This window comes from Pteropus medius, unplaced genomic scaffold, assembly GCF_902729225.1.
Source record: "Pteropus medius unplaced genomic scaffold, Ma_sr-lr_union100, whole genome shotgun sequence".
NCBI lineage: Eukaryota > Metazoa > Chordata > Mammalia > Chiroptera > Pteropodidae > Pteropus > Pteropus medius.
This window is the reverse complement of record NW_024349519.1, coordinates 18,926,645-18,948,510: the sequence shown is the minus strand read 5'-3', so window position 1 is coordinate 18,948,510 and position 21,866 is coordinate 18,926,645. Positions and strand designations below refer to the sequence as shown.

Below are 21,866 nucleotides of genomic sequence, written 5' to 3'. Positions count from 1 at the left end.
TTGAGAGATTATTACTTGTAAAATATAAGCATGAGTAAAGGTAGGTGGCTGGCATAGGAGCAGTTAAGATCATAAAAGACATAGATCTAGACCAGCATTTGGGTTTGGAGTTAATCAAGGCCAGGATATTTGTCAAAGTTGCTGGTTGATAGAAGTGTTAAAATCAGGACGTAAGGTCAAGGTAGAAAGACACAGACAGAGCCCAGGGTCTCTGCCATTTGGTCAGAGAGCCTTCAGGTAGACGCTTTCTGATAATTTACAGGTGCATATCCCAAAAAATGTCTTCCAAGGAATCACAGCCCCATGCATTTAGGGCTCAGTGGTCAATTTAATTTGCAAAAGGCTGAATGCCGTTTCAATCATGGAGAGTCATGGTGCATTTCAAGCTGTTAAAGGCTCTAAAATAAACTGTCCGTTAAAACAATTGTATTTATGTAGCTTTCCCTAAGCCTATTTGACCTGTTGACATTCTTTGAATGAACGCTCTTTGAAAATTAAAGCCTAGGATGCATCCTTACCACTTCCTCTCTGTTTCGTACCAGTCACTATGTTCTATAAGTGCCAGAGATTCTTTCTTCAAAGAACCTCTCACAGCTCTTCCTTCTTGCTATCACCCGTGTTCAGGTTAGAGGTTCTCAATGTCAATAGGAGTGAGAAGAGACAGATATAACTCATATCAATAGGAGTATGCATAGTTTCAAAATCAAATTCAATGTTATAATTTCTTATTTATCATCAAAATAATTTAAGGGTTTGAAAAAAATTAAAGAAGGACCTAATATTGATTTTACTTGTCAAAAGAGAAAATGGATTTTAAGAAGTCAAGAAACACTGATTTAGACCTTTAGGAGGTCTCAGGCATTGTAACAGACTTAATCTAAACTGTTTCTCACTCCCACGTGCCATAGCCAGTATCAGCAATGCAATGATCTGACAAGAGATAAAACTTGTCCTCTTCTTGAGAAGCTATAAAAATGCACTGGCAACCAAAGGACTGCTATAGAATAATAAGTTGCCTGACCTCAAACAAGACAATTACTTTCTATGGACCTTAGTCTCCTTATCTGCGAAATGAGTGCAGAGGATTAGACAAATCTCGACCTATATGAATTTAACATCTCTTCCCTATCAAAAACTAAATCCCATCTTCTTAGCTAGGTATGTAAGACTTTCATAATTTATCACAAATCTATTTTTACAAGTTTTTTTTTTCCACTAGTCCCACCACAAACTCTCTACCCTTGTCATATTTTTCATGTCACTATTGCCTGAATAACCCTTGCTTATTCCTATCACAGAGCCTTTGCTTATGACAGTTTCATCTCTGGAAACTTTCTACCACTTATTCTTTTCTAAAACATGCCCATCCATGCAATGAGATTTAATTCACATGTCTTAGGATTTAATTCTCTGACCTTTCTGTGGTCATTCTGAACAATAGTAATTTCTTCCTAATCAATATCCTATACCAAAAATTTGTATGTCATTATTTGAGCCTCATAATGTAAGGCCTTATGTATTTAAGTATCTTATTTCCCCTAATTAAATTGTATGTACCTCTAGGGTTAGAAATTCTTGTACTTCAATAGCTTTCTCACAGTGACTAATAAAATATCCATGGTCAATGATTAGTATTTGTGAATATTTATATGTTAATTAATCATAGAAGATGTATAAATCCATAGAGAGTCTATTTATATCAAATTCAAAGCTGCATCACAAAAATCAAAATGACATACCCTGAGAAAACTGAGAGAAATGTGATTTTATTAAACTTTCTTAGTCACTAATTCAAAATAGAAACTAATCTATCTTCTTCTTTCAAATTTTCAAATTTGAAAAGATGCCCTGCATTTCTTGATTCAAAAATGTTCAAATGGATAAACACATGAAAAGGAGAAACATTAAACAGTCATTAATTTAGTCCAAGAAGTGGTTATAATTATCCATTTGTAATTATTTCACTTCTGCTTGTTTAAAATGCATCTACATTTCAAAATTAAACATCTGTGGATATTTCAATTGCATTTTTTGGACTTGGAATTTATGTCTGAAGACATTCTTTTATGGGCTGTACTTATCAGCTCTCTAAAGGTTCACATTCCAGTCGCTTTATATGACATCATAAAATTATCTTGCTTTTTCATTTTTATATTTGCTTAGCATCTATTTCTCCACATTGTAGTGTAAACTTCATAGCCACAAGAATTTTGGTCATCATGATCACCACCATGTTTTATTTTTTATTTTTATTTTTTTTATAGAACATATATATGTTTATTTACACAAATGTACTTTTTATTTTACAAAAATGGAATGATTTTACATGAATTGTCTATGTCTTCATATTTTTATGCAATTTTTTAAAATTAATTTGTTTGAATTAGTTTCCAGTGTACATTAAATTGGTTAGACATCTATATAGTCTATAGTCATAAAATGATCCCCCCAGTTGTTCCCTCCCTTCCCTGGCCCTCCACCAAGCCATCATATTAATGTTTTAGTCACTACTTACTACCATGTCTTGGTCACCACTATGTTATCAGGGTCTATGTAGTCACTTAGCTTCTGTCTTTTGAATAAATAAATAAAATACCTGCACAAACTGGAACAAGTCACTTGTCCTCAACTGCTGCATCTCTAAAAATAGAAAAATTTATCTATTCCAATATGTCTTAAACATGTGTTCCTTCAAACCACGAAGTTCCCTGGAGCTATCTTGGTATGTGAAAGGGAAGACCAAAACCAACAGTGATCCTGCTGCTTATCACACTCAATACGCAGATCTTTTTGTTTTTATCTGTTTTTCTAATGGGGTTAGGAGTGGGACAAGAAGATGGTTCAAAAGAAGATTTCGTTTAAAAATGTATGTTACTTTTACAATAAAAAATATCACCCTTCTAAATAAGATTATTTCCATAAATCTTTCTATAGTCCAACTCCCATTTTAAAGCTTAAGTTTCAAGGGCATTTTTTTTTTATTAGGCAAATACTGAAAGAAATCATTATTCTCTCTACTACTGTGCAAACTTTAACTTAAAAGTTATAGCACATGTGTTTTATGAAAAAGTAAAATGCCCTCATGTATCTGGGCCAGTCTGGCCATTTACACAGTACTAAAGATTCCAATGTCAATTTCCACCTTATGCTCAGGACTGTTACTTCAAATAAAACATTGAACACAACGAGCCCAGCTATGTGTGTCAAGAAGAAATAATACACTTAGAGCAACTATTCAGTATATGTTGAGAAACTAAGAACAATAATCAGATACAGTATTCGTTTTTATCGGTAATAATAATGATCACTTTACAGTGCCTGCTGAATCAATTACACTATTATTCTTACATTGATGCCTTAATTTCAGTTATTGCTCTTGTTATTATTACATGTTTTTTTCTGTTATTGTAGTGGTTGTTCTGTCAATGCTTTTGACAATGACATAAAACAAAGATACTAGACTCGAATATTCTTGAAACCAGACTCGTCTTGAACTATGCAGAAAGCTCCTCCACCATTCTTATTTTTATTAAACTGAGCATGTTGGCTAAATAGCATTTAAATAAGAAATATCTTTAACTTAGCAGTTATTCTGATTGAGAAAAGTTTAATTTTTCCATCAGGTCATATTTGGAAAAATATCTTCTGTAAAATGAGCCAAAACTACTTATATAATCTGGAAAAATATGAGCTAGAATTCAAACTGCATATTTCTAGGAATAGCAAGAATAAATACTATTATTATTGAACAGATATTAATGTCAGACTTTCACTAGGCTCATTCTTAAATTATATAATTTAATTCTCAGAGCAATTATTAGGTACTATTGAGGCTCAGAGAGATTCATTGGAGGTTAAAAGTCATATGGCTATTAAATGACCCAACCATATTATAAACTCAGAGGTATTTGACTCTTTAGCCTGTTTTTAGCCTATATTTCAAGGCCTTCAAATTAAAATTACAATCTCTTAAATGATTATCAATGGTATTATCAATCCAAGAGAGAGAAATAGGACCATGAATGAGGTACCCTGAAACAGAATTTACTCTGCACAAACAATAGATTTTCTCTTCCTGGATTCTTTGTCTATTTTCACTTTTCCATAATTCTTGGGAAAGGAAACAAGCAAAATTTATCAATAACAAGCAAAATTTATCAATAACTTGCTCTCTCATCACCTCGTTTTCCCCATTTGTGAAAATAAAAATTATTACACTATAATCAGAAAAAGCATTAAAATAAATCAGTTGTTTTGTTTTATTGCTAATCAAAATTAAGGGGAACAGAAAAACATTAAAGCATGAAACTAAGGAAACATGCAGTTACATATTATTGAATTTGTCTAACATAAAATATTAATACAGAGAAAAATACTGTTTTAGGGAAAATCCCCTCCAAAGATAAAGCATGTAAATGTTGATATATAATTCAAACTAATAATTTTCAAATTATGGCTGAGTTAATCTCATTTTTTAAGAAATGTGAACGATAAACTACCTGTCCTATTTTAAATGTGCATCAAGAAAAAAGAAATTGCTAACCAGTTAATTCCAAAGCATTTTCAGTTGCCTGCCCTTTGAGCACTATCAACCAACCTCCACTGATGATTTCAGAGACAGTCTCAAAGTCAGACTCCTGAAATGTTTCTTAAAGGATAAGTATCATAAAAGACTAAATGATTTGGTGGTCCTAAGTGGAAAAGATTTGTTTCTAAAGAGCACCAAAACCAAAAATAACAACAGGGATAAAAGTAACCCATAGGTTTTTATGGACTATTTTAATTTTTATATGTATGTCTTTTTATTATTATTATAACTGCTTACATTTAAATAAGACTAAATTTCAGGTTCTGACATTTTAGGGGGGCACCAACTGGTAGCTATCTAAACATCGTAGAAGATTTTGGAATTTTTTTGGAAATAAATGCTCTTATTAGTTACCTAACTAGATCCATTCTCCCACACAGACATGCTCTCTCTCACAAACACTCATCACTTTTTTTTAAATTTGTAACTTTTTTTCCCTCTGAAATGCAAGAAATTACAATGCCAAAATGATATGGCTTGTCTGATAGAAAAGTGCTTTGTGGGTTAGCTTCTTTTCAAATTACCTAACAGGTAATGTAACTTTGCCAATGACAGACTTTCAATTTGACCCTATTTAACTGAGTTTTTTTAATGAAGCAATTATTTTTGCTTAATAAAAATTCCTCCAAAATTTTTCCTCATGATCTGAGTCCTCAAATAACAGTGTAATGGAACCTATCTGGTAACCTCTTGGAATGTTTCAAAATTCTTAAATATGTAATAATTAATGTAGGTTAATAAACACATTTTAAAGATATGTACATGTTAATTTTTTGATATTAGAGAAAATAGCAAGTAAAAATATAACTTAATAGTATTCTATAATTCTAGAATTATTAACAAATTAGTTTTAATCAAGACATAGAAGAAACTAATTTTACGAAGACTGGGTTTATTTTATAGTCAACTCATTTATTCAACAAATATTGACTGCCTCCTCTGTTAGGCCACAGAGTATAAAGTCATAGTTCTGTCCTTAAAGAATTTAAAGTTTAGTAAAAAAAAAAAAAAAAATTCGAAACAAATTTTAAAAACAATAAAATAAGTGTTATAGGTATAATGGATACAAGGAAGTATGTCACCCTAACTGAGTGGATGCTATACACCTGCTCAAGATTGGAAAAATCTAAGAAAAACTTTTTAGAAAATGTGCTAATTAAGTTGAACATTAAAGGATAAGCAGGTGTTGGCATATTGAAATATCATTTTAGACACAGGAGATGAGGCAATGCAAAGCATTGTAGCTTGAGAAAGCAGAGAAGATTTCAAGTTATTTTAAGTATGAAATATGTTTAGAATGAAAGAACATTTACATTCTTTATGTTTAAAATGGAAAAACATGAATTGGAGTAAGAGACAAGACTTTAAGATGTGGAGGAGCTAAACCATGAAGTGCCCTGTATTGTACATTAAGATTTTATATTTTATCCTGAAGGTTATATGGATCTTAATCACTAGAACAGGACTTCATTAGACTAAGTAAAGAGTACTGATTTGAGGGACAAAAAAATTAAAATGCAGGTGGTGGGAAAATCCATACCAGTAGATTCTAGTAATACCTTCAAGAAATTAAAGCCTTAATTAAATTCTGTCGGTGGGGGCAGAGGGAAGAAATTAGATTTGAGAGCTATTTAGATGGTAAGTACAATAGGACGTGGTAATAAATTTGATGTTGAGGATGAAAGTGAGAGAAGAATCATAGATGATTGCCTCATTTTTAGTTAGGGTGATGGAAGACTGGTGATTCTATCCTGGGAGATAAGCAATTCAGGTAAAGAAGCAGGTATTGGAGGGAATGATGATGAAATTAGTCATGTTAAGGTTAAAATGCCTTAAAAGAATCCAAGAGTGATATCTTATAGACAGATGAACATGTAGGTTCAGATCACAAAAAGAAAAGAAAAGAAAAGAAAAAGAAAAAGAAAGAAAGAAGGAAGGAAGGAAGGAAGGAAGGAAGGACGACGTGACGCATTGACGCATTGCGGCGCACTTGCGGCGCGCGCGCGCGCGCACTTTTTTTTTTTTTTTTGGCTTGCTTTTATCATTTTGCCATCAAAAAATCCAGGATCGGTCGGTCGGCTCATGTCATCAGATAATAGTAGATCTCTCAAACTTCTCCATATAAATGTCTCCTAATTAATTAATAAAGAATAAAATGTCATCCCCTAGTCCTCAGCCTAAAGGATCCGAATAAATAGATCGTCTCTCGGATTGGTTTCCGGGAAGGCTTCCTTCCCTGGCATACAAACAGCCTGTCTTCTTGCTGGGTCCTCACATTGCCTTTTGTCTGTGCACATGCTCTTCTGGTTTTATTTCCCCTTTTTACAGACACCAATTTTATCAGATTAGGTTCCCATCCTGATGACCTCATTTAATCTTAATTACCTCCTGAAAGGCACATCTCCAAATACAGTCACACTGGGAGTTAGGGCTTCAACATATGAATTTGGGGAGACACAATTTAGTCCATAACAAGAACACCAATTTGATGATAGGACAGACATTATTATCACTTTACAAATGTAAAGACTAAGGTTGAAATTGCTAAGTTACTTGTGCTGTCATACAGAGAGCACTGGAAATGGAATATGCTTAGTATCCTCTCTACATTCATGTGATATAATGGACAGGACAATTATTCCTTTCTGGCAAGTTCAGCCTCAACAACAACAACAAAAGCAACCACATCACACAAGTCAACAGAAATTTAGCCAGGTTGGTTCTGGAGGCCTCATAGAACACCGCTAAGTCTTTATCAAATTTCCAAAAGGAATGAGATTTAAAAGTACTGGCTGACTTCAGGGGATAAGCTATATCATGACAATGAGCAAGACTGTCCCAAAAATTTTCTCAGGACATCAAATACAGGTCCAAATCTCATGGATAATATCTCAGGGAACCTTTAATATCCTTATAGAATAAACCACGCTATTTGTGACCCTGAAGAATAAAGGGTGAAGCGATCACCCTGGCTGTGATTTAAAATGGATGTTCCAGGGCAACTAGGTATTTCAAAGCCAGCTTTTCCTTACACTTATAAACCTGCCCCTCTGGCTGTGTTCAAACACATGAATTGTTCACTGCACAATACGATGATTATCCTGCTTTCACCAGAGGGCTGTGCAAGAACAAAAGGCTGAGGGGTAAAGAGGATTTTTATTATTAGGTTGCTATTCTTATGAAACATTCATATAGCAAAGGAATTGCCTTGTATTAAAAGAAATTTTGTTAAGGAAACTTTATGAAAAAGATGCTTACATTGCCTTTAAAGTAACTATGCATGTATTCAGGGGAAAAAAAGGGAGAAAAAAAAGCTGAGTTAGGAACTCAATTCAGAGCCGTATTTTCAAAAAGTAAGGGAAAATGTAGGCATCTATTGGACTAATTTAAAATTCCATGGTGGTGGATTTGAGTATTAATTATATGTCGAACAAAATTTATTTTATTACAGCTCATGTGCTAATGTTATTGACTCTCCATTTCTCTTTCGCCACAATCTGGAATTATTTGGAACCACAGGCTCAATTAAGATGGGTAGCTCAATGCACACCTGTTGTGTGTGTACAGTTCAGCAGGATTACCAGGTTCTCAAATGCAATCGAGGTGTTATTTTCAATTTGGAGTCTTCTCCCTCCACTCTTCTAGTCTCATCCAACACTATCACTTGTTTAAATAAATCATAGGAGGCCAGATCCTTCAAAATTGTGGTGTTAGTCTCATTTCTAAAGTGAGGAAAGATGGAGAAAAGGTGAGTCGGGTATATGATTTGCATTATTTAAGTAAATTCCATCTATTTTATTCTTTTTGCAGGCTAGGCAAGGAAGAGACAAGTATTTCTGCTTATAAATATTTCACACAAAAATATGTTTAGGTTACAAGCTCTTCTTTAAAAGTTCAAAAAATATAAAAGAAGAAAGGAACTATTAGTGGCATTTTTTGATGGAGTTTTAGCAGGGACTTTGTAGGTAGCAGAAAAAAAATGAAATGAGAAACTTTTGAAAAAAAGAAGGCAATCTGTAGAGCATGAGACTTCTTAGGGTTATGAAATAGAAAGCAAGAGAAAGAACTTAAAGAAAAACACCATTAGAAAGTGGCAAAAAAATAATTCCTAGATTGTGTATTAGTCTCAGGCTGAATCGTCAGCTGATACCTGTGTTAGAATTATCAGGAGATGGTCTGGTGAGATGGTGAAGAGCAAGGGCTTAAGAGTCAGAAAACTTAAATTTGAATCTCTGGTCCACTAATCAGGTAACTTTGGGCAAGTTTACTCAACTTGCATAAACTAGAATATCCTTGCCTGCAAAATGGAAGGAATCTTACCTGGAGCTAATATGAGGATTACCTAATACAGCTATGTAAAATGCTTTAAAAGTGCTTGGCATAGAGTACATGCTTGATAAATTCATTGAGGATTGAATTATAGAACCCTAGAGCTGGAAAGTAGCTTACCGAACCTCACAAACTCCAACATTTTACAGACCAGGAAAGTGAAGAGCTAGAGCATTAAATTTCTTGCCAGAGGTGATATAGGCAGAAAATTATCTTTCAAATCATGTTTTAATGGTTCTTAGGACACTATTAACAAGCTTGGGCTGCAATAAACAAACAAACAAACAAACAAACAAACAAACAAATAAATAGCATAGACTCTGTGCCCTAAAAAACAAGGAATTTATCTCTTGCAGTCCTGAAGACTGGGAAGTCTAAGAACAAGATAATTCCGTTTTCTTATGAGGGCCTTTTTCTTGGCTTGTAAATGGATGCTGAATGCCTGCTCACTGTGTCTTCACGTGACAGAGAGAGCAGAGAGCTCCAGTCTCTTCTTACAAAGGCATAAATCACATTATGGGGGTCTCCACTCTCTCAACGTCATCTATACTTAATCACCTCTCAAAGGTCCCACCTCCAAATATCATCATATTAGAGGTCAGGACTTAACATATACAGTTGTGGGGGGGACACAAACATTCAGCCAATAACAGACACAGAATATGCTGCTATGGGGTGAGTCTGGGATAGTGGTTAAGAACTCTGGGTTCTCGTTGTAGGACCCTAGACAAGTCCCTTAATCTTTTAGTTTCCTCACCTAATAAATGTTAGGGGTGGGAGAGATTATCTCAAGTGTCACTCAGCTCCATACCCATGTAATATTATTCTCTGAGAATATGAGTGTAATTTACAGTGAGAGGTACGTGCTTGGAGTAAGAAGTACAAGGACTAATGGGCAGGACACAACTGGAGAGAGCAGAGCTACATGGAGTTTTTGGCAAAGAAATAGCAGCAGGAGCAGAAGAATTCTTGGGGAACAGGGAAAGAAGCAAACCAGAAAGTGCGAAAAGGGAAATGAAACACAGGAGGGCCTCATAGATAGCTATCTCTTCTAAGGTGTGCCCAGGGCTAAAATTCCATCTGTTTTGTTTTGTTTCGCTTTAGGTTTAATGAGCACATATGGAATATAATAGGAGAGTTCTGAAAGGGGTCGCTAACAGCTCTTCACAGCTTGCTGCTTAATTTAGGAAAATAATTTTTAAAATAAAAATTTTCACTAAAGCAGTGAGCATGTTTTGGAATGGGAGGAAGATGACAGAGTTTCTGCTCTTAAATCATGTTTTCAGTATATTTAATATGTGAACATCTGAATACATGTGAGTAGACTGGGAGAAGTTTTATTTATTTACCTGCCGCTCTCAGGTTGACTATGCCCTTCAGCAAGATGAGTGGAAAGGGTTCTGATTCCTTATCAGGAATCTTTTGGGGAATTTATCTGCTCAGCATAGTTTTTGTTTGTTTGCTTGTTTCTCCATTCATAGCTCCCAACTGATCCCGAGAGAGCATCATTGCTGTACAACAGTAATCTTGATTACAGATGTTTACACAAACTGGGTGTAGTCTATGGCTAATTTTCTTTGGGAAAAAAAAATTACCATTTAAGCTGATAATTAAATATGTAATTGGTCATATCTGTTAAAGATTTTATTTAAATATGATGAGAAACTATTAATTATAATAGTAAACAAATACCTATATATCCACATATATGCAGTGTTAATAACCTATTACTAAAGAAACGAGTTTGATTTGAATGCAACTCTGTGCTTAGCAATGATCATCCATAAATGAAACCAAAGTGGACACTGCTCTATAAGAACAGTGCATGGTGGCAAGGGAATAAAGAAAGGCAAAGAGAAAAATTTCAGCCAAGTCTCTTAAGACTTTTGGGGTAAGATCCTTCAGTCCTTATTCTACATTCCGAGGCTTTTTCTCTCATGCAATGCAATCAGTACATTTCCTGAAACTGTATTTCTTCATGCACTGACTCTGATTTTTACGTGTCTCAACTAGTTTACTTTAAACTGGCTGAGATCTCTAATAAAAGTTTTTATTATTTTTAGAATACTATCTTTGCCTTTCATATTTCCTAATTAAAACCAAGGTTGATTCCATAGTTTCCTGGTCACTCTTAGATATCAAACAACTCCCATCAATTTTGTCCAATTTAAAATTTCACTTCCTTCTACTTGACACATATCTCCTCCCCATTCTTCAGCCCCTGCCAAGCTTTAGCTTAGGAGAATAGCAGGAGGTAGAGGACATGGTCTGCTGTTTCATTCTTCTTCTCCTGTCTCGTTTCTAGTTCTAACTTCTCTTGACTTTGGAGTAGGGAGAAAAGAGAGAAAAGTGACCCTCACACTTGATGGACAAGCAATTGCAATTCCCTGTCCATGCTCTCTGGTTTTCATCAAGGCCTACTGTGGGGTCACTGGCAAGGCTAATTACCTCATTTGGGTAAGTTCTCTGAGCAGCCTTACAAGACCATCTCACCAAGAGATCTGAGTTTGGCTCAACCCTTTCCTACACAAGACGTGGACCGCATGTAATTACCTTCTGCGTGTTTATTTAAACCTTGAGAAATTTACACATCCTTGCTTTGCCAAATAGTTGGAGTTCAGGAATGCAGACTACTCCTTTACTATCCCTTCTCTCTATCCTGCTCTTGCATTTTCTTCCTGTTCACAAAAGCCCAGGAGAAATCAACAAACCCTCTCTCAGAGCAGAAATCTAACCTGGAAATGAAGCAACAGAATCCCACAGTCGAATAAATGGCTCTCTTTGAGCTTCTCTCCTCACTGGACATTGCAGAGAGAAGTGGAACCACACAATTCTTCACTAAGCTGATGACTCACAACTCTCAAGCACCCTTTTCCTTCAACCCCACCAGCAAATATATACTAAGGTCCAGTAGGGGAGATAATGCTTGGTGTACCATACCTACTGACAGCCACTTAGGTCATCTCCTAATAAGTCCTGAAGAGAATGTTTGACCTCCTGTTGTTTCTCTGTCCATTCTTAAAATACAGAAACCTGTCATCTCATTTCTTTAAGTCTTCATGGCCAACTCCAGGGCAACAAGGGAAGTTCCCACTCAACATGCTGATAGAGATGCTTCCTCATCCTAAGCCATTGGTCCCCTGCCTATCAACCACTTCAGTCATCCATCTGTGACCACTAGAGCAGAGCTCTTAGTTTTCCAGAGCAGCAACAGCATTGCCTTGCTCACTGCCCTCAGCTAACAGGCCCTTTGTTTAGTCTTGTGTTATGTAAGCTTTAAAAAATCTTGCCATTGTCCTATTACATGCATTCGTTCAACAGTTTTATTTAGAGAGAATCTCTATTAGATACTCAAACACTTGGCTGGACAAAGCAACAGATGGTACATAGGCCTATTCACACTTTAAAATGAGTGAAAAAGTATGTTAGTAGTAATAAAATAACAATAAAATTACAGCAGTATAACAGTATACACATTTCCAAAAGGAGCTGGATCAAATCATTCTTGAAACATCCTTTGGGGGCTTTTTATGATTCGTAAAAGAAAGCCATTTTTATTACTTTTATGGAATTTTTTTAATATGAAATAGTATACTCGGATTGATCACTCATCTAATTCACCAGACTTGGCTCCAGATGATTTTCGTTTATTTTCAGTAATGAGGTTTGTGCCCAAATATCCTCAGGGCTAACATGGAATGTTTAAAAAATATATTTCATAGTCTAAGGGCAATACAAACAAACAAATGAAAGCAAAAACAAAGCAAAGGGAAAATATAATATGAAATTTGGCATATTTATTAGTTTTTATCATGGCAACACATAGCCCCAAAGCTTCAGTGGCTTGCAACAAAGCTTTATTTTTCACTCAAGTAGCACGTGGGCTGCGGACCTCCTTGGCTCCACTGGACTCCACACAGCAAAGCTCACCTCTGCTCTACATTGTCTTCTCATTCCAGAACTGAGAGAATAGCCCCAGATGGAACATGCTGTTCCCATGGCAAAAAGTAGAAGTACAAGAGGCCAAACCAATCCATGATAGTACATTTAAATCATCTGCGCAGACATGGACATACATTTCATCCAGTCACATCCTATTGGTCAAAGCAAGTCACGTGGCCAACCCTGACATGGGAGGGAGGAGTCTATGGGAAGACACTGAAAGTTGCCCAGCAAAGAATGTGGATGTATAATCTTTTTCAGAGGAGAAAGCCTAGACTTGGGAACAACAATCAAATCTACCACATAGTGTGAGCACAATGGGAACATCATAATTTCAAATATAACATTCCAAAGAGACTCTTCTAAGATGGTGATAAATATAACAAATAAATATCAGATATATAAATTATGGTATGGGAATAAAATTAAGTCAGTTACATACCTTATGGACTCCTCTCATATATTTGTGTCCTAAATATGTATACAATCTCCAGAGTTTGAATTTCATTATTTTCTAAATTTATTCCCTTTTAATAGTTTTCTATTTAAAGCTGTTACAAAATGGTTTGTTGACAAATATATATTGCATAACAATTATTGATTTTAAATTACATTTCTTCAGGCTTGGTCCCTGAAATGCTCCTTAGGTACAAATTCAACGGAAGTTTAGTGCTATATTTCTGAAAGATCAAATCAATATTGAAGGATTGAACTAGTCATAAGAAACAGTTTTCTTTGCAAGGACTATAAAATGCATCAAGTTTAGGGAAATATTCAATCAATCTCTTAACCACTGAGAGATAAAATAAGGTTGTAAAGGCTAAAGAAATATACACTTTTTACTTTTTAACACACTATTGAAATCTTAAAATTAATCATTCCATATCCAGAATTGGATTTCAGCCTATGTCCGAGGGTTATTAATACACTTGAAGAAATCACATTGGAGAACAGTCTTGTGTTCACTAAAAACTGGTCTACTGAGCCACATACTTTGCCCCATATAAAGGAGGACCTGGGAAGTGACCTGAAATCACTCATCTTTTTGTATAGCTCGGTTTTCTTCTGCTCCTGGATGTTGTTGTCCCTCTTTACTCACAGGAAATATACAAGTAAGTAAAAATTTAAGGCAGTCCCTAAGATGTGGGATATCATGCTGTTGAGAACTAAAATTAAGACCTAAATTATGAAGCAAGGAGGGCTGGGACAATGCGATTACTCTGCTGTCCTGCTGGTAGACTGATGAAATGAGAACTATCTGTCCTTTTCCTGTGGCTCTAGCAAGTCACTCACCATGGGTCCAGAAGCAGCTATGCACATGAAGAAATGGAGAAAAGCTCTAATTTCAGAGGGAAAATAATTTCATGCTAGCTGAGGTTTGTGACTATCTTAGGTCTCTCTGAATCCACCATGATCCCCTTAATTTAGGAAAACACATTCATGATATCCTATAACAAATGGGCTTAGTCTCCTGGGTTATGCTTCCTTCTCTTCTTACTTTCTGCCTCTCATACCTAACATTGTCAAAACCTTTAATCAGCTAGATTTTATGCATTTACCCTCATTTTCATGTTGTCATTACTTACAGCCTATAAGACACATACAAAATTATGCCAAATTGAATCTTCCCTGGATCTCAGACATTAGGATAAACAGGTCTCTGGCATTTTGAGATTTATTTCAGTTTGTAAAGTCACATTGCTGCACACCAATGTTCAGAGCAGCATTATTCACAGTGGCCAGGACATGAAAACAACTGAAGTGTCCTATGATAGATGATTGGCTAAAGAAGCTGTGGTACACATATACAATGGAATATTATTCAGCCATAAGAAGAGATGAAATACTGCCATTTGCAACAACATGGATGGACCTTGAGATAATCATGCTAAGCGAAATAAGCCAGACAGAAAAAGTTGAAAACCACATGATATCACTTATATGTGGAATATAAACCTAAAAGCAACAAATGAACAGGACGAGCAGAGACTCATGGACATGGACTATAGACTAGTAGTTACCAGAGAGTAGGGGGTGGAGGAAGGGGGAAGGTAGACAGGATAAAGAGGGTCAAATGAAAAAAAAGGGTGACAGAAAGAAATCTAACTATGGAAAGTGAACACACAGTGTAAATATATATATGCCTTACTGTTAAAGTATACAGCTAAAACTTATTGGATTTCATTAACCAATGTCACCATAAAAATAATTAATTAATTAATTTAAAAAAAAAAAAAAGAATTACATTGCCTGCATCTTAAAAGCCCAAATCTTTATGCCAAGTCTTACTTGATACTTCTTAGTAAACTTGACCTTAGCTTTAAAATATATATATATATATTTTACTTGGCATAAGTAACACTGTTTCTCCCAGGTGACAACATCTTTTGAAAAGAGTTTTCATAATACTCAAGAGAGGGTGGCCAGCTGTTTTCTATAGTCTTATAAAGAGAGACAATATGTAAAAAATACAGCATGAGGAATTTATCACTTCCTGTGGTGAAGGTCATTGACAGAAAACTGAGTGACCTTCCGCTCAAAACTGTATAGTTCAATTTTCTCTGTAGTTGTTTACAATTAAGGGATGTGCTAATTTCTCTTACCAGTAAAAGTTACTGTGCCTCTCATGATCTCAATTCAGCAATGTGTGAAAACAGACTCTTTACAAAGTTGGGTAAAGGCCACAGAGCTTGAGCCAGACCTCAGAGTGAGAACACGTCATCTTGAAGAGATGCAGGGTTTGAATGAGACATATTCTACAAGGAAAAAAATCATGATGTTTTTTAAAACACAGTCACATATTCTATCTGCAAATCTTCCTCTTCTGTTTTATTTTGAGCAAAGAATCAAACTGAGTTTTTCCTCCTTGAATTAGCCACTCATGAGAGAAGCAAATACATTTCTTATAGAATAAGAATTAAGAATTATTATCAACACGAACTATATAATTCTGGCAGTTCCTATGACCCTACATCTAAAATATATTTTTCTTTAATTATTCTAGTAAGAAGTTGACTTCCATGCAGAATAACTGTTCCTTTTATCACGTAAGCAGTCAGGTCGTTATAGTTATATTTATGCACTAGAACAGGTTAAAAATAAAAACAAGTAACTCAATATTCAAAATGTATAAAAATTCTGGCAAGGATCGATATGGGATATAGAAATACTTTACTCATCAACTCCCTATCTCACTGAAACTCAAGTAGACTATAAAATGATATATTACCAAGGTCCTCAAAATACTATGAGAATCTGAGAGGTATACAGTTCTATATAAAAATGTTTGCAGTTGTACACGTGCATGCTTGCATTTACAGCTTTCCAGTTCACACTAAAACAATACTCATTTTCTTAGAGCCTTCAAATAATTCACTTGCTATATGTCTGACATTTCAAAATCTCACCATAGGGGTGAGTAGGAAAACTTTTTATTTTCTACTATTCCTCTTACTTTGAAAATACATCTTCAGGCCCTTGAATTTTTTTAAGATTTCCAAAAGCAAATAAGAACTATCATTCAATTCAAAGTTTATATTTTCTTTGGGAAAGTAAAAGAAGTGCCAGAAGATTAGTTGGCTTCATAACAATGACAAGGAAGAAGCCCTCACCTAAAAAAAGATGCAGGCTCATTCAATTAATTTTTTTAACTTAAATGTGTAGAAACAGAAAACAGAACAAATAAAAGTAATATGTGTGATAGAGCCTCTGTAACAATATGTATTGGGCAAAATGCAAAATTAGGGATGCAGCATGAAATCCTTCTATGTTTTTTGGCTGCTATGCATTAAATTCTTTTTATTTTCAGTATTCTATTCTCACAACAATTTTCTTCTAGTTCCTTGAATGGTAATTATTTTTCAGAGAAGGAGAAGACTAGGGACCAGTTAAGATTAAAAGAATCGATCAGAAGAGGTTAACATTCAAAAGAATTAGTCTTTTTTATTCTATTTCAGTGTTTTAGGGCATAATAGAAAATGAAGTTTAAGCATGTTAGATTTAGGTTCAAGGCAATAGATATGGCCACATAGAAGACTGAGTTTTCAAATATTTGTCACTGTTCCATTATCAAGCAAAGTATTCTTACTTTATGTTCTATGTCCCCTGCCCCCTTGTTTGTGACATGACCAGAATGCCAGGCAGTGACAGAATTCGGCTTGGGGAGGCTGCGAGATACAGGTGAATTGTTTTTTGTACAATGTCGTACATTGTGAGAGTTATTACTTTATTTTACAGATAAAGAAAAACATCTCAGCCTTGTTAAGTAAACAGCCTAAGTTACTAGTAAGTTGTAGGGCTGGGACCTGAATCCAGAAATGTCTGAGAACAAAATCCATGCTCTTGCCTTTACAGTATCTTCCCCCAGATAATCAAGGGGAGGTGCTGGCAGAAAGAGCAATAAATAAGTATATGACAGTGTAGGGACATTATCTTGTAAAAAAGCAGAAAAAAGTGAGGTTAATGGTTGAGCTACTATATAGTCACTTATGAATACTATTTTCTAAAATTCTTTGTTCATATTTTAATGTTAAAAAATATGTTCTTAAGATAAGTATCTATTAAAGAATTAAGGCTAAAAGAAGAAAAAGTGTATTGTGAACTGAAATGAGAAAAGGCAGGTCGCTTATTAATTCTTCGCTTTTGGAATCTCATTAACTATCAGATGGAACTTGATGACTGCCAACAAATAAACAACATTTCCCTCCATTCTAGGCTGCTACACTTCCCAAAGCTACCAAATACAGATTATTCTGAAATGCACTTATTGTTCCTGCTGAAGGTGGTTAAAAAATCAGCTTTGGATGCAAGAATTATTTTTCTCTCTTTCCTTCAGGCTGCTAAAGGATGCACAGAATGAAGCTTATTTTAAAAGCTGGTATCAGAAGTTGTTGGCTGCTCTCCAATTCTGTGCAGGAAAGGCCTTGAGTGATGAATTTGCCAAGGAGATGAAACTTATAAAAATTCTAGGAGACATTGGGGAAAAAGTCAAGTCTGCCAGTGACCCTCAAAGACAGGTTTGTTGAGAAATCAATATTCGTGTAGTAAAGTGTACTTTTTAAATATTTGGTTCAATTAAGTTTTAATCGCATAGCTTAGAAAGCAAATTCCTTGACTATACTTAGTTATAAGACATTTACACCAATTACTTTAATAAAGTTTTTTTCATTTTACTATGAAAAGAAAATTTTACTATCCTAAAATTAATGATAATGTCTATTACCAAGAAATTTTTTTTAATCTAAGTAGTCATGTACCATACAGAGAGCACCTGACAAGAAGAAGCCAACTTAAAGAAGGTTTGACTAAAAAGACCAAATGAAGTATCTTCCTCAAAATGGCAGCATAGCTCAGACTCAAAGGATAAGTACACAAGGGAACTTTTTAGGGTACCCTTGTCTGAGGTAAACAAACTCTAACTCTAGACTTTTCTAACATTGAACTAATCAAGTTCACATTTTTAAAGACGTTTTCCCAAAACAAATAAGTTACTTAAATGAAAAAAATAAATAAATAGTGGTGTGGATAGTAATACTTTTACACTAAGATCCACGGATAATAGTTAAAATATTGGGCCTCTTTCATTAATGATTATTATGATGGCCTTGGCTATTCTTTTTCTTGATCTAATTGAAGAATATTTGCTCTTTTTAATTATCTGCATCACTAGCTCCTTTTACTATGAACCATTAAGTAGTTTCTCTTAAGTTAAACATTCTAAACAGAGGGAGATAGTGGACATCTATCCATTGTATTAAGAATATCACTCAATAACAATTAAGTACTTACTACAGACTAGATGTTAAGGATAGAAAGATGACTAAAACATAAATTTTGTCCTCAAAAGAGCTCATAGTTTCTCTCTATCCACTATTTAAGATCAATAAGAGTTTTCAATAAAATGTTATGAAAATAGTAATAGATAAAATATCCCAGAATTCTTTTCCAGCACAAGATTTTTCTTGCTGAACATCACTTCATTTGGTAGAAATGCCAGGAGCTATGCTACTTTACCTACCTTAAGAGATAATGGAAAATAAAAAGCATACTCATGAAATTTATTGTTAAATGGGAGACATTGAAACTCTGGTTACACAGAAGAGACTTAAGGCAAATAACATGATGGATAATGCAAAAAAAGAAAAATTCTATGGTTTCTCCATATTACTGCAAACTCATATTTTTCTAGAGAGAGACAAAAAGTTGAAAGTAAAATAAATTGGTTTAAAATTTACAAAACCTATGTATAGGTTTGGTTTTTGTTTCTTATGTTTTTAAATCTCTCATATATTTAAGATTCATACTATAGACAAATAATTATGGTGCCTTTTTGACCATTTGCATAATGTTCCAGAGTGATATTGATATTATTCTCTCAAATAAATGTATTTCTTTCACCTTGATTGGTTGATTTTTTGATACTATCTCTTCACATGAAATCAGAAAAATAAAAAGAAAGAGGTGGGAGAAGCATTTATAATTTCTCACCATTTAAATTACTCTTTGTTATTTTTTTTTATTTTTTTAAAGCACTAATTAAATTTAACTATATGAAATGAAGAGATTTAAAACAAATGAAGAGAGCAAAGACTCCCCGCCATGATATTCTTCAGGCAAATCTAGGCATTGATAAGGCAAAGGAGGACAGACAGAAAGAGTGTCATAGTGGAATTTTGCCTCATTTTTTCCACCTTCCTCTTCTGGATTCTGGAAGCAGTAGACGCTATTATTTTCCAACGAGCCAGGAAGAAGAGCTAAGAAACTCTTGAGATTTAATTACTCATGATTAACCTGCTATCCTCATTTTTACAATTGGGCTTAAAGAGTTTTCAGAAGTGGGATAAAAGGAGCTTTCTTAATTTCATATTTAGTAAATTTTTCATATATATTACTGTTTCTGATATTAGCAATTGTCAGCAATTAGCATTTATTATATGAGCATGTCATTACTGCTCATAATATATGTGAACTTTTTCTAAAATGTACTATTACTATTAAGTGTGAATCTTGAGAGTTACAAACTAAGATTTTGGGAAATTATCAGAAATGTATCATGTTAATAATTACTTAAAGCAGAGATTGAAATTGGTAGGCCACAGGTCAAGTCCAACCCATCGTATTTTGTTTGAAGAGAACAGTGCTTTGGTTTGTTCTCTCTCTCTCTCTCTCGCTCTCTCTCTCTCTCTCTCTCTCTCTCTCTCTCTCTCTCTCATGAATGTAAAGTCCTTTAGAAAGGGCATGACTCATTAATTCCTCATTTTCTGCAGCACTCCCTTTTATAGCCTACTGCCTCCTCAAGTGTGGATACATCACTTACTCGACCCTAAAGCATGCAAGTGTGCAACCCCTGGACACTTAAAGTGTTCTTAAATTTAAGCAATAGAAAAAAAAAATTACAACTTGAAAGAAAAGTCAAGTTCTCTACATTTTATAAAATGCTTTTTCTTATGATTTTTCACAGGAAGTACTAAAGAAAGAGATTGGCAGACTAGAAGAATTCTTTCAGTATATAAATACCTGTCATCTTCCTCTGAACCCTGCCTTATGTATAAAGGGGATTGATCGTGATGTAAGTCAATTTATTCAGTAAATAAGTTGAATATTTTTGTTTTGTATTGTTTAGTTCACTGTATATTTTTGAAATGGCAAAGCATTTATAATTTTATTATAATTATTTTAAGAAAAAATAATGGAATTCCATTCAAACCATGTGTTCCATTTGATGTGCCGTGACTAGTTGGGATCACATTAGTTTCATCAGATGATTTATTGGCTTAGAAACAAACTATACATCAGTTCAGTGAAAAAACAATAAAGCTACTTCTCACTGAATCGGTTTCTCAATTTATTCAAAATGGTTGATTTGGTGACCCCAAGTAGGCTGAGTTTAATCTCACGCTTATTTAGATTATGTGCACACCCTTGCCTAATACACTAATACATCATTAGCTACAACATCTCCATTTTGATTTAATTTAAAATTCATTGATGCTCCTGTGTCAGTGTGTCATATAATATATTTTGTGATTTTATTCATGTCTGGAAAGCCCTTCCTGGTGTGGGCACATTCATGAACCCCTTCTCTTCTTAAGCCTCTATCAGCCACCCTTCTCTGACTTAGAAGCAGAGAATCATTTTTTCTGTTTGCCATGAGCTTTATTTTTCTTCTTCTCAAAGCTCAAGAGTGGAAGACACTAACAGAAAAAACGATTGATAAGTGAGATTTAGAAGTAAAGACATTAAACTATCATGCATGCACAATAAATCTTACTTAACTGAAGTTATAAGGCAATCAAGATAACAAATTCAATAATTAGGAGAAAAATTAGACCATTATTAGTATGAATATAAAAAGTTTTACTGAAAACTTGATGCTGTCACTTTACAATGTTGCCGCTACAGAGACACCTTATAAACTTTCCTAATATGCTACATAAACATATTTTGAAAATCATAGCTAAATAAGGCATGAATTCTATAAACTGAGATATGTCTATTTGGACTAAAACCCAAATTATCACTAATTTTTAAAAATGGCATAACTTTAATAATGATCAGTATTCACTGATTAATGCTGAAGATATATGGAAACTCAGCATTTCAAAGATATAGTGTCTAAAGTAGAAAGAACAAAATGGATCATTGAGTCCAGATGTTGATTTTTTGTTTCTGCTTTCTTGGTTTGTTGCTATTTAAGGAGTAGACAATTTTTCAATTAAAATTACATTTTAGAACATGGGGCATTGGCTCTAATGGGTGGCTGCTGTGAGTATACAGGTGAGCTGGCCAGACCAAAGATCACAAGCCTAGGAGTCATCACCAATAGTGCTGTGGCTAGGACCACACTCCTTCCTTGCATCAACCTACAGCCATCAGTACTTTTCTTGAGTCTAGGAAGTACCCCAAGTGGAGACACTTCTTTGCCCCATTTGCTCTGACCAGCTGTGCCTGGCACAGGGCTACCACACCTGTGCATACAGCAATGAACAAGGCAGATGTGGCAGGTGAT

The 21,866-nt window shown here is 34.5% G+C and overlaps 1 protein-coding gene across 3 annotated transcripts in view; it reads left to right on the top strand.

The window, feature by feature from the left end:
• The window catches only part of PIK3C2G (phosphatidylinositol-4-phosphate 3-kinase catalytic subunit type 2 gamma), a 275,531-nt gene that overhangs the window by 151,478 nt on the left and 102,187 nt on the right, over positions 1–21,866 (top strand). For all 3 annotated transcript variants that reach the window (XM_039882575.1, XM_039882574.1, XM_039882573.1), the window contains 2 exons: positions 17,694–17,874; positions 20,319–20,426. In XM_039882575.1, the coding sequence (XP_039738509.1) occupies positions 17,694–17,874; positions 20,319–20,426 (289 nt within the window). The remainder of the gene's footprint in view (positions 1–17,693; positions 17,875–20,318; positions 20,427–21,866) is intronic.